This window comes from Pavona decussata, unplaced genomic scaffold, assembly GCF_977016875.1.
Source record: "Pavona decussata unplaced genomic scaffold, jaPavDecu1.1 SCAFFOLD_300, whole genome shotgun sequence".
NCBI lineage: Eukaryota > Metazoa > Cnidaria > Anthozoa > Scleractinia > Agariciidae > Pavona > Pavona decussata.
The window spans coordinates 3,324,346-3,336,629 of record NW_028145697.1 but is presented as its reverse complement, the minus strand read 5'-3'; the positions used below and the strand labels follow the sequence as shown (position 1 = coordinate 3,336,629).

At 35.7% G+C, this 12,284-nt stretch overlaps 1 protein-coding gene across 1 annotated transcript in view; it reads right to left on the bottom strand.

The window, feature by feature from the left end:
* LOC146454668 (uncharacterized) overlaps positions 1-12,284 on the bottom strand; it is a 28,581-nt gene that overhangs the window by 15,044 nt on the left and 1,253 nt on the right. The window contains exons 2-6 of the mRNA XM_085095045.1: positions 3,490-3,561; positions 2,583-2,657; positions 1,848-1,913; positions 1,181-1,252; positions 63-134 (exon numbers count right to left, since the gene is read on the bottom strand). Of these exons, the coding sequence (XP_084951171.1) occupies positions 63-134; positions 1,181-1,252; positions 1,848-1,913; positions 2,583-2,657; positions 3,490-3,561 (357 nt within the window). The remainder of the gene's footprint in view (positions 1-62; positions 135-1,180; positions 1,253-1,847; positions 1,914-2,582; positions 2,658-3,489; positions 3,562-12,284) is intronic.

Below are 12,284 nucleotides of genomic sequence, written 5' to 3'. Positions count from 1 at the left end.
AGATAAGCATATTATTAAATAAACCATCCATGCCTGAAGTAAATCTTCCATAAGCTACTTACAGTTTTCGTAAGGAGGTTAGATGGCTTAATGCTGCCACTGGTATAGATGTTAATTTGTTCCTACTGAGCTTCCTGGTAACAAATAAACAGGCAAAAACTTTAAGATAATTTTCAAGAGTATTAGAAAATAAAAATATACACAAACATAAAGAAAATAATGACCTAATATATAGAAAACTTGTGAAGGTCAAACATAGTGGTTAGTGCGATGGATGTACATGTAAGATCTGAAGGTCATTAATTTCAGACTTAGCCTCTCTTGCTGCTTTCTTTCCTTGGTCAAGAGTGCTTTGTCACCCTTCACCCAGGTGTGTATAAATGGATACCAGAGACATTACTGAGAGTAGCCCTACAAAGGACTAGTATCCCATCCAAGGGGGAGTAGCGATACTCCTAGTTCCTTCATACCACAGACAGTAGGCTATAGTTCTTGACACATCGGTGGCCTGTGGCTTGTGAGTGACTTCACCCACCCACCCACAGGGGATTACCGGTTGCGTGGTTAACGACTATACGGGAAAAGCAGATTTTAGAAAGGGCTATGGAAATCCAAAAAGAAAACTGGGAGTAGCCATGCATTTTTTAGAGATAATTAAGTAACAATTATTCTAAAAAGCAGTAAAATACAAAGCAATGTATGGCATTTTCTTCCAAATTTAAGCTTTATCATCTCTGAAAAATGCATGGTTACCCCCAATTTTCTTAATGGATACTAAGAGCACTTGCTAAGTTCTGCTTTCTCCTCATAGTTTTAAACCGTGCAAAAATATCCCTCTATTAGTAGGCACCACCCATAGGAAACTCGAGTATCACAAGATGCGCAGTAACAATAGTAGCCACCGTCCTTAAAATTAGTAAATTTGCCAATTGTTTGAGGATGTTTAACAAAGCCTTTAAGCAAGATCTCAAATATCAAGCTGGTTTTTAAAATGACCTTTTTGTATGGAAGGGCGCCAGCTTAATGCTGTGGTGCTCTTCACTGGGTCATGCAACTGAAACTTGATGTCAGAGAAATTAAATGAGCCTTGAACCATGGACCTTCAATTTGTTTACAACTTTACAACTGGGCAAGAATAAGTCATTTCTAAAAATAGTTCAAACTTTCTAAATGAACTTACATAGACTGGACTGAAGTAAGATTCGCAAACGCATTTTGGCCAATGGTTGAAATTCGGTTGCTGTTCAAGAACCTGACAATCATAATGAAAACAACCACTGACAATTATTTTAATTAGTAACAAAGAAGTCATCATTTTGTTGTAGCAGATAATCCCCTTGCAGATAAGCTTAGAAACTCAAAGTTTCGTAAGTCTTAAAAATCCTTTTCAATAAATCGTACATTGAATGTTGAGAGAGTCAATCATCCTTCTGCTTCACAAAGATGTGAACTAACTGGTGTATTGTAACTGACTCGATAGTACAAACTAGAGACAATGCATGAAAAGTTTCAGTGAAATTTTTGTACATGATAGATCCCTCTATGGCACTGTCTAATTGAACTCTAATTGTCAGGGAATTTTGCAGTGTAACAGATGAAAGGTTCCAGTTTCATATCATGAAAAAGAAAATAACCAGCAAACCCCCCCCCCCCCAACACACACACACCCAAATAGAAAACAGAGAGTGGATTTTTTGTCCCTTGCAAGAAAAGTCCCAATGCTATGGTCAGGGGGCTCAGAGTGAAATATGCACACAAAAAAGATAGCAATATACATTATCCCCCTTAAACTAAATTTAGTATAGTTTGACTGCAATATTGTCAGAGAAAGGGTGTATTATACTTACACGTACTGCAAAGACATTCGCTTTGTGACATTTTGCGAAGGAATGTAAGTAATTCTGTTGTGATGCCTGCAACAAAAGTAAAAGGAAAAAAGGTGCTTACTACAAGACCTGAACGTTTTGACATCACTGGAACTTTGAACTTGTCTTCCCAGGGGCTGTATACTCCAGTGAGATGAAGTCTCTAAATGGCATGCTTTTCCACAGCAGCTACATAGCCCTAATGAATACTAGCTTTCAACTACATTGTACAGAGATGGCTAAGCGTGCAGCTTCTTCTCTTGCAAAACAAGAGAGCAGATGAGTGGACTGACAATACTGGCATTCAAGCCCTTAGTGAAGCCAGCTTCTATCCTCTAGAGCAATTATTGTAACCATTAAAATAAAACCTATGGAGCAGCTTAATTTGAATTTAAAAAAACCAGTCATTTTCAACTTTTCCCCAGGCTGTGGGGGTATATATTAACCTTCATTTTATAAATTAACGTTTTTTGCAAAAACTATCTGACTGGTTAGCAAGATTTAAATGAAGACAGATTTTTTTTGGTCCCATGTCAACACTGTGTTCAATTAGCTTTTAGAAATTTACAATTGGACTGTACAATAATGTCTGTTATTTGAGCTCTGTACTTAAAACCACAACATCACCCAGTGGTCTAACTTGTCCTCCTTTTTGCACTTCACTCACTCAAAACAACTCTTAATTTCCCATGCAAGCTGGAAATCAAAGTTACTTACAGTGATAAGCGAATCAAAGAAGAAGGCAAAGCCTGCCATCTTGGGGCCTCCCTCAGCAGATTATCATGAAGAAAACTAAAAGAGAAAAACAAAAGCTGAAAATGTTAACAGTTTCTCTCCAACATAACCCCAGTGCATAATAATAATCACACTAATAGTAAAACTTATATACCACCAAAATCAATAATGGCTATTTTCATCAGCGCCATCAAATAATTACAATTAATTTTTCCCACAGAAAAAAAGTTCACATTACATTCAATAAAAATATTTTTTTCTTTTTATAACAAACAAACTTTTTAAAAAGGTTCCTGAGCACAGGAAAGATACATTAGCTGCTTAAAAACACTTAACAACATACACTTTTTAACCTTGGCTAGAACTTGTAGGTACATTATCATATTCATTAGCACATGAGCACACTTGAAAAGGTGAGTATATATCTGCAGTGCTCTATTAAAGCTGTGGCCATTTTGTTCACCAACACAAATAGCAAAAAGATTGCAGACTATTAATGACTGTTGTGTGTTTACGTACATACATCCAAACTTTATTTCAACTTGGTAAAAAATCTTAATCAGTAATTTACAAAATAGTTACAAAAAATCATAAAAAGTTAAAAACCATTCAATTACTGTTTTACAAGATTGCAAAGTGAGAAGCCGATGGATTAAATATTTGCTGGATTTCCTTCCTGAATTGCCCAAGTTTAAATTGTTAGTTGGGTGATGCTTTTAACAGTGGCCACAAATGAAACTGAAAAGCGAACCCTCGCCCTTGGCTATTGCCTCAACCAACTCTTATTCTTCAACTTGTGATGTGCATCCATAACTCGATGCACACACAAGAAGGCATATTGACCCAATTCCTCAATCACCATCATATGTACAAGTATTTAAAAACTCACAGCTCTTGTAGATTTTTAAGTCTCGACAGCTTTGTTACATCCAAGGAGGTCAGTTCGTTAGAACTTAGATCTCTGAAAAGCAGAAAAAAAGAGGTAGAAGAAAATAACAATGGTCCTCACTCCCTACTGGCAAACCCTTCCAACTAAGGTAAGAACAAGTGTTCTAATGTATATACAGTGCAGTCATATAGGAAAACTTATCCTACACATTTAGCTTTATCACAACCAATGTAGCCATAACAATACTTTGCCAATATGATAATTTTTTTATGACACACACACTTCTCAAATTCTTAGATGTTCATTTTCCAGATAATTCTCATTACAGATAGGGCCAGTTTACATGGCACAATTTATCAGCCCAATTTTTTCGCCCGAAAGTATCAGAGTGCAAATCGTGCATGTATTTTGATACCCCATTTAGGGAACACTGTTACAGGCCAACACTCCCAAAAAAACTGTCAATGGAACAGAACCCTGACATAATGAGACCCTGTAATAACAAACACATTTTCTCAGTCCCTGGGTACTTCATGATATTGGGGTTCCACTGTATAAGAAATCAGGAAGTAAGAAAATCAAGTCCTGGGAGGATAACCACATACACACATACATACACTTTATTAAGTTGTGCCTTGTCATTCTAGCTATAGTTAGCTAATTGGGGACACATATTGGGTGTACTTGAAATTAAAAATTACTAATTTTAAAATGTACAAATATCATAATCTAAAACTAGCATTACTTAAAATTACAGCCTTAAAATCATTAGTATTTTGTGAAAGAAGCTAAGACACATATCAGGTTGAGTGATGGGGAATGTTTGGGGTACAATGTACACTGATACATCTTCAAGGCACTACCTGGTTCCCAGGCCTGAAACCCATAGTTGCATTGCTAAATCCAATATACAGTATGCTCCATGTGATAACTTTTAAGCAAGTATGGATGAAATATTAAAGATTGATTGTTCATAGAAATGTTATAATTAGAGCAAAACTTTCTTGTGGTATAGTTTATTAACATGCTGTACACAGTGGTTCTGTTTCTTGAGTCTGTGGATGAGATCATAAAGCAAGACCATTCAGTGGACAAAAGCAAGTCATTTCACTGTAATTTCCTGAGGTGATAAAGGTGACTGTAAATTTTGAGTCTGTAGATTAATTTAACCCAGATTCTGATTATTCCAATGAAAGCTGCTGACTAATTCTTTCCTGTGGTTCTTTTTTTTCTATGCTGTCCTTGAAGCTATCACTTTTAATTTGAGTGCATCTAATTATCATTTGAAGCTATTGTGCAGTTCTTTCAAAAGGGCCACATCATTGTCCACTTTTTCCAACTGTCAAATATAGTACGTACTGTGCCAAGTTTAAGAACTAGGTTAAGCTATAAAGCTTATATCCATACATGGGCCAATACACAGTTCACCAGAAATAATTAAGAAATCAATATAAATGCAAACTAAATGTACTAGGCCTTGCATGGACAACAAATTTAATTGATCTAAAAAACAATTTATTATCATGACTGCAAATTTTACTAAGTGAGTACATGTACCATTGCAAACAAACTGTTTTTGTACATATAGCTTATTGACAAGTGAAAGTAAGAGAAATAGGTGGATGGTTACCTGTAAAACCAAATTATTCTATGAGCGACTGACCAATTAAAAGGAAACTGCAAAAATTTTACATTTGCCAACAAATCTGTTTTCAAGCTGAGAATAATATCGATCCCTAGCTGCCAGATTATAATTCCTAAAGGATGAATTTTTCAGGAAACTGGCGCTCACTGAATATGATAAAATTATTTGCGTTTTGTTCAGGATGCTATCCAGAAAAGTCACAATAAAAATATTGAAATTTGAATCTAATAAAAACTTTTAGTTATTTACAAACATTAAGTCCTCGGCAAAACAAAACTTAAATTTAAATGAAAATTTAACATTAACAGTTACAGAGTGAAAAAAACACAATTAGCACCCTTTTTTTTCATGACAGTGGAATTTATACACCCAAATGGCTGATATGGAGCTGATTGATGTTCATCAGCTGGCTTAAAATAGAAAACTAACGAGTCATGCAAAGGGTTCTAACTTTTGAGTCAGTGGATGAAATCACCGTGAGTGACCACTTATTAAGCTGTAAGTAGAGCTTCCCTGCAGGTACTGGTAATTTTTCTTTTTCTTTTTTTTTTCTTTTCCAAGATAAAATTATGTATTAAAAACCATACATGTACATTCATACTTTGGCACTCTTATTTGGTTAAGACCCAATGGTCTCTGTACCACATAAACAACTACAGTATACACTAAAGCAATATCACCTATTATGTCAATACACACACCAAAAAAACTAAAATAATAAATGCCTTGTCGCAATTTAACAATACCACTTTTCAGGTCAACTGAACTTAAAACTAGACACAAACATTAGTCTGCAAAACAACTTTGAATGGCATTTCACAAGAGCTCACACTCCAAACCAAAAATTGACAATATAAGTTCCAAGGCAATTAAAACCAAAGGAGAATATCAATGCTATATTTTCAATGCTGTTATTACTGTATGACTGGCACATAGTTATAATTGAGTATGACTTACAAAAAAAAAAAAAACAAAAAAGCACGCAAAATTACCAATAAACTTAAGTACTACATGTGTGTCTGTAAACTTCAATCTCTAATCACCAGTCTCATAGAATAAGCAGCTTCACATAGACAAACATAACTTGACTTCATTTATTCCACGAAAAGCGGTTGCATGATGCAGTCTTGAACTGGCCCTTGACACACCCTCATGAATAACCTGGAGTATGTCTGATGCATGAAAAGATCTGATTACTGCTGTAAAATAAGCAAGTTATCAGATTTCAGTGATGGAAGAAAATACACCCAAAGTTCTACACCACCATTATTAATATGATTCAAAATCATATTAAACTAAAAATACTGACTTCTTTGCACAACAGGCATGCAGTAACCTGCTGCTATTCAATATCAGAAATTTTGGGTCCAAGGATAAAATGCTAATAAAATTAGTTCTCATCATTCATACGAAAGTTATTTAAATTTATGTGGTGTTACTTTCAAACATTTAGAAAATGAATGCTTTGTTTATTTATAATCGTGATAAAGGCACATGGTTAAAGCTGCAATGTCATCCTTCAAAAAAAAAAGAAAACTGATACCAAGTTCACTTTTACATTTCTCAGAACAAATATCTAAGAAAGGATGTTTACAAACAATCAGAGCACAATCTCAAGGCTGGTGAAAAGAACATGACACATTTCTAATCCACAGAATAATAATTCAAGAACAACCTATGCTATTACTTGACAAGAAAATACTGTTTTGTTGACTGTCACACTGAACAATACAGTAGAATAGAACTGACTGTAAAACAGTTCAATTAAAAGCAACGCCTTTTATGTCAATCAAAGAAATTGGGACTCAAAAATAGCCCTAGCACAGCACACCAATTTATTCACAGCCCTGAAATCATATTTAGTTTGTCCCAAATGTGGAGTCAACCCCCCCCCCCCCACTACCACCACCCTGCCATAACCAAAAACACCAACTGAAGATATGAGGACTCCACACTATGCTATATTGTGCTAAGAACCCAGATACTGAGGCAAAGACTGTCGATCACGTGCTTGTTACTGGTTAGCTTAGTGAAATTGCATATATACTGGACAACATGATTACACAAACCAAACTTAGACACTTCCAAGCAGTTGAACTATGTGAAATTAGACCAAGGCTGAATCGTTTCATGTCCTTTTAATCAATTCAATCAACCTTCTTTGTAATTATCCATTAAATGTACAGAGGTACAGTATGTTACAAGTTCACATCTGAATGAACCTCTGAAATTTCTTAATTTGTTTTTTCACTGGTATCTCAGAAAATGAAATTAAGATTTTTTTGATACACTTTCAATCTGAACTCCTCTGCGTTTGTTACGTATTTGGGTCTTCTCCCTACCTGAGTGTTTTACTGAGCCTAAAACCCCAAGGTCGACACTTTAAACTGACCTTGCTGTCATCCAAACTGACTCTATCTAAAAGAAATATCTCTGATATCTTATAATCTGCCCCCTTTAGTCTGTTCTCTAGTAGAAAAAAAAAAAAGAAAGATAAACTTGGAAAAATCACAAGCCATTAACATAAACATGAGAGGGAGCTATATTGGACAACTTATTACAATATTTCCAGAACATATATTTTTATTCCTTGTCTCAAAAACAGTTCAATCTTTCACTCCCCAGTGTTAATTAAACAAAATAAGGATTGACTGTAGGTTACCATAACTAAGGGACTGAATCCTTGTTATTCTACAAGAACTTAAAATTTGCATTAACTGGGAAGCTGATATAAGATCTATATTACAGGTTCAAAATATGCACTAAGACAGTAACAACAGAACTTTCATACTATGAAAAAGATACCATGAAATGCCTTTGGTTAATGCCTTTCGAAATGCACAAGTCCCACATACAGGGGTTTAAAACATTGATCTTGGGCTTGGCACAAATTTCTCATTACCTAACTCACAAACCTGGTCTGGCAATTAACTAAAATAAAGTTCCTTGACACTGTGTGTACCACAGAGTTTATCACTGAAGGGACAGTGGTGTAGTGGTTAGTTGGGTTCATGATCGGTCACTACATGCACATCGTAAGAAACTTTACTGAACAGAGTGCACAAATGGATATCGGCAAACAGTCAGATAGACCTAACAAAATGTTTAGGGTAAGAGGCCAGCATTGACACTCATGGGGGGTGGGGTGAGTATAATAATGCTCCCACTTGCTTCATCCTACAGAACACACACCATTGAGCCATATGGACCATTCCATTCACTAAACCAGACAGTAATAAAGTCAAACCCCCATTAAGTGGCCACCTATTACGCAGCCAAGAATCAAAGTCTCCAAACCTGCCATATTTAGTATAATAAGCACCTTCAGATCAGAGTACGAGTACGACTTTCAAATTTCAAATCAGTCACATCCCTAAAACTCTCGCTCCTTCCCGTTCTTTACCAACAGATGAGGAGACCCTAGAAACAAATTGGTGTGACAAGCAGTTATCAAAACCACACAAACCAGATTTGAAAAGTCATACTTGTACTCAATCTCATACTCATAGTCAAATCTCAAAGTCCCTAATAATGTACTAAATAGAACCTCTGTTAATTGGCCACCTCTATGAAACAACTGCAGCCCCAAACATGATAGTTCTGCTGTTGTTTTTACATCCACTAAGCCGCCACCAATAATTTAATACACATAGTTTGGCTTTGTCTTTATCCACGTCCCACTGGCACAATTTGAGTTCAACTTTTTTTAAAAAAAAAAAAACTTTGATTCCAACCATGTAAAAATATTGACTGACCTGATGTGGTTCCTGTCAAGGCAAGACCTTATCACAGGATTTCCTTGAGAGCTAAGAATTTATGTGACTTTTAAACAGGATACAGTATTTTTGCAATAGTTATCAGTGAAACTAAACAAGTACATGTAAATAACTGGCTGTATGATGCACAACACTTTGTGCAGGCCTTCAAGCATTTTTTATTCAAATAAAGTGACATTCCTACAGTGCCTTTAAGCTAATAATATTTTCAACAAACCTCTATTTAGCAGCCACTTCCCAATGGGTGGCCACCTTACAATGGTTTGACTGTATCATTGTTCATTCAAGACATTCTAGCCGTGATTCATGTCGTCTTGGGTGTATTTTGCTCATTGCATTCTAAAAGGCTAGTTACCGTTCATCGTTCTCATTTTAATCACATGAATGCACTTCAGGAAGATAGCCTGATAACATCACAAGAGTACAACTCACTATCTTTTATTGAATAGCCGTACTTAACAGGTTACATCCACAAACTCAGAAATGAAATACGGAAAGGAAAGTGGTTCTAAAAGATGCAATTGGGCATTATGGTGAGCATACATCGGTAAAATCTGAACTTCTTTGGTGCTTAACAATTTTCCACATATTGAACTATAACTTAATAACCAGGAGCACTACAAATCAAAGTGAAAATTCCTCAGTGCATATAAACCTACGTTTGTGTCAGAATTCCTGCTGGAGCCACGCTGTATTTTTTGAGTTTAGCGTTTTACTCCAAGACAAAACGTAGGTTTCTTGTACTTCATACAAGCGTGGGTTTTAAGCTTTAGATTTTGTCAAGAGCTCAGAGTAAAGATGATAAGTCCAAAAAGTGATTAAAGGTTTACAAACTGACATAAAATGGAAGAAGTTCCAGCAATAAGAGGTTGATTTTGTAAAAGAGACCACATGTAAGAGAGTAGTATTAAACATTAAACATTTAAACATTTCTGAAGTCAAACCAAGGCATGAGAAATGCTTGTAAGTTTTAAATCTGTGGAAGAAATCCTGATGTGTTGCTATTCATATAAAAGCTACTGAGCAGAACATTTTAATTTGTAGCAACATTTGTTTGCTCTTTCTTTCTAATTTTTGGTTAGAGCAAATTTAAGACGTGATTTTTTTTTTCAACCTTGGCACGCTTAGGATGCAAAGGATTAGTGGAAAAGCTTGTTAAAGGCTTGCGTCTTGTTACACCCAGGGATGTTAAGAGAATGCTATTATTGTTGTAAATGACATTGATGTGATACAATAATGCCCATTAAAGAAGGAGAAAGAGCTCTGTACAGAGCAGGAAAATATAAGCAACTTACTTAACTGAACGATATCATCCAAATGAGCATAACTTGTGTCAATTTCTGTGCAGCAGCAATTTCAAATGTGTGTGACCAATCATTTTAGGGCAAATATCAAGCAAATAATTTTGAAAGTCAATACTAGCATCAATTGATAAATTACTCTTTCCCCTTTCTTTTCATAAAATTCGTTTTGCTTTAGAGATTAAAAACCATCATCACGTCAAATCTCATTTCTAAATCAAAACAAGACAATCAAATACACAACGAAAAAAACAAGGTTGTTTGCATTGGTCGGCTGATTCCATTGAAACTTAACAGAGACAAATACCTCACAAATACCACTTTTCTGCCACAAAAAATTCTCAACTGAAGAAAAGTCTGTAAAAAACGTTCTCGCTTTGCATAAATCACTGAAATTTCCCTGTGGCTTTCCTTTCTGCGTGCTGCGGCTTAATTAAGAACACCTGGAATTAAAATTCCAGCCTGCTTTGTATAATATTTCGAAAATCTCATAAAAATGATAAGAAGTCACTTTTCTTGAACCGCGCGAGTAGCGCTAATCTCGACTACATTTTTTTCCAGAATCGAGGAAGAAAAAGAATCAGAAAACAGCTTGGAATGATAAGGATTAAAAATATTTTTCTACAACCACTCCCTTTCAGGTTCAATTTAGAAAGTGTGGAGAAAAAAACACAATGGTGCGAAGTGCTCCTAGCCAATTCACCGGCGGGGGGCAAAAGTCTTGCACTTGCATTAGCATAAGTGTTGGCTCGCCTCGGGCTACAAAAACCCACATTTCTCTCCGTTCTAATCTTCTAGCTTGATAATCAATTGAACTTACATGTTCCTACCAGATAGAAGATTTACTAAAATAACTTTAGAATTGACTGAGACCGAGTGTTCACAAATTGCCGTGCTCCGAATTTATCACAGCAATGCGTGCGTACAGTTGGCGCACGAGATATATTTACGAAATTAGAAATTCTTTTGAGACAGCAGTTTGAATAAATACAACAGCAGGGGATTTGACGGAAAAGGCCAAAATATGCAAGCATAGGAAATTAATAGAAGCCCCAGGAAAGCAATTCAAAACCATGAAACCCGAAAAACTGAAAACGATCAAGAGAAACCACACGTTTGTTTTGAAAAGTGTTCGACTTGAGAAGCTAAATCCTGCGCTCTGAGTCCAATTGTCAAATAAAGTTGAACACAGAGAAAAAGAACAATACAAAACCAATGAATAGCGTTCTTACGCCAAACACAAACAATGCAAAGCACAGGAAAACAAAAGAGCTAATTTAATAAATTTGTTTCAGGCGAAATAATTGTGTGCTTGTCAGGTCCTAACAATTCCTTTCAAAAGTACCATACTCAGTTGAGCCGTGAGCCGTTGTAAAACAATATAACATAAAAAAAAGTTTTTGTCCGAACGAACGACTTAAGCCTTCCCAAATGACGGGAAACTTGTTTTTCGATTGCTTTTGGAGTCAAAGTTTCAGACCATAATTGAATAATATGAGCTAAAGGTACTCAGTGCGGCGAGAAAACTTACCGTTGAACCTTCAGTTCGAGTTTACCGTTCAAAAACTCACATAAAAGACCCCTAAACGATCACACAAAAAAATAACGTGATCCCTAACTTAAAACGAGTTATTCTGCGGGAAAACACGACTGGAAACCTTTTTCCAATATGTACATAATTCGCTAGTGATGTGCTTATGTCAATATACCGTGATCGTAATGCAAACAACGCTCAAATGATTTCTTCCTCGCTTTGCGCCTAAAATAAACTCCTTTGAGAGTGTAAAACCGTAATTTATTTTACACCGAGAGAAATATAGAATTCACAGTTTATTAAGGGTCTGGTTATTTGTTTAGCAAAGGAAAGATAACTAAAGAAGAAACCCTTCAGAGAAATGTTCTAGTTGACACATTATCGGTTGAAAGAGCGTATCGTGAGTAATTCGTTGGCAATATGTGACTTGTTTACACTGGTTTAACGCTTGTAAAGAACCCATTTCGCCTTCAAAACCCACAACTAAACTTTCGCAGTGAAAGATCACCGCATTTCGAATTTTCGAACAGCTCAAGCTT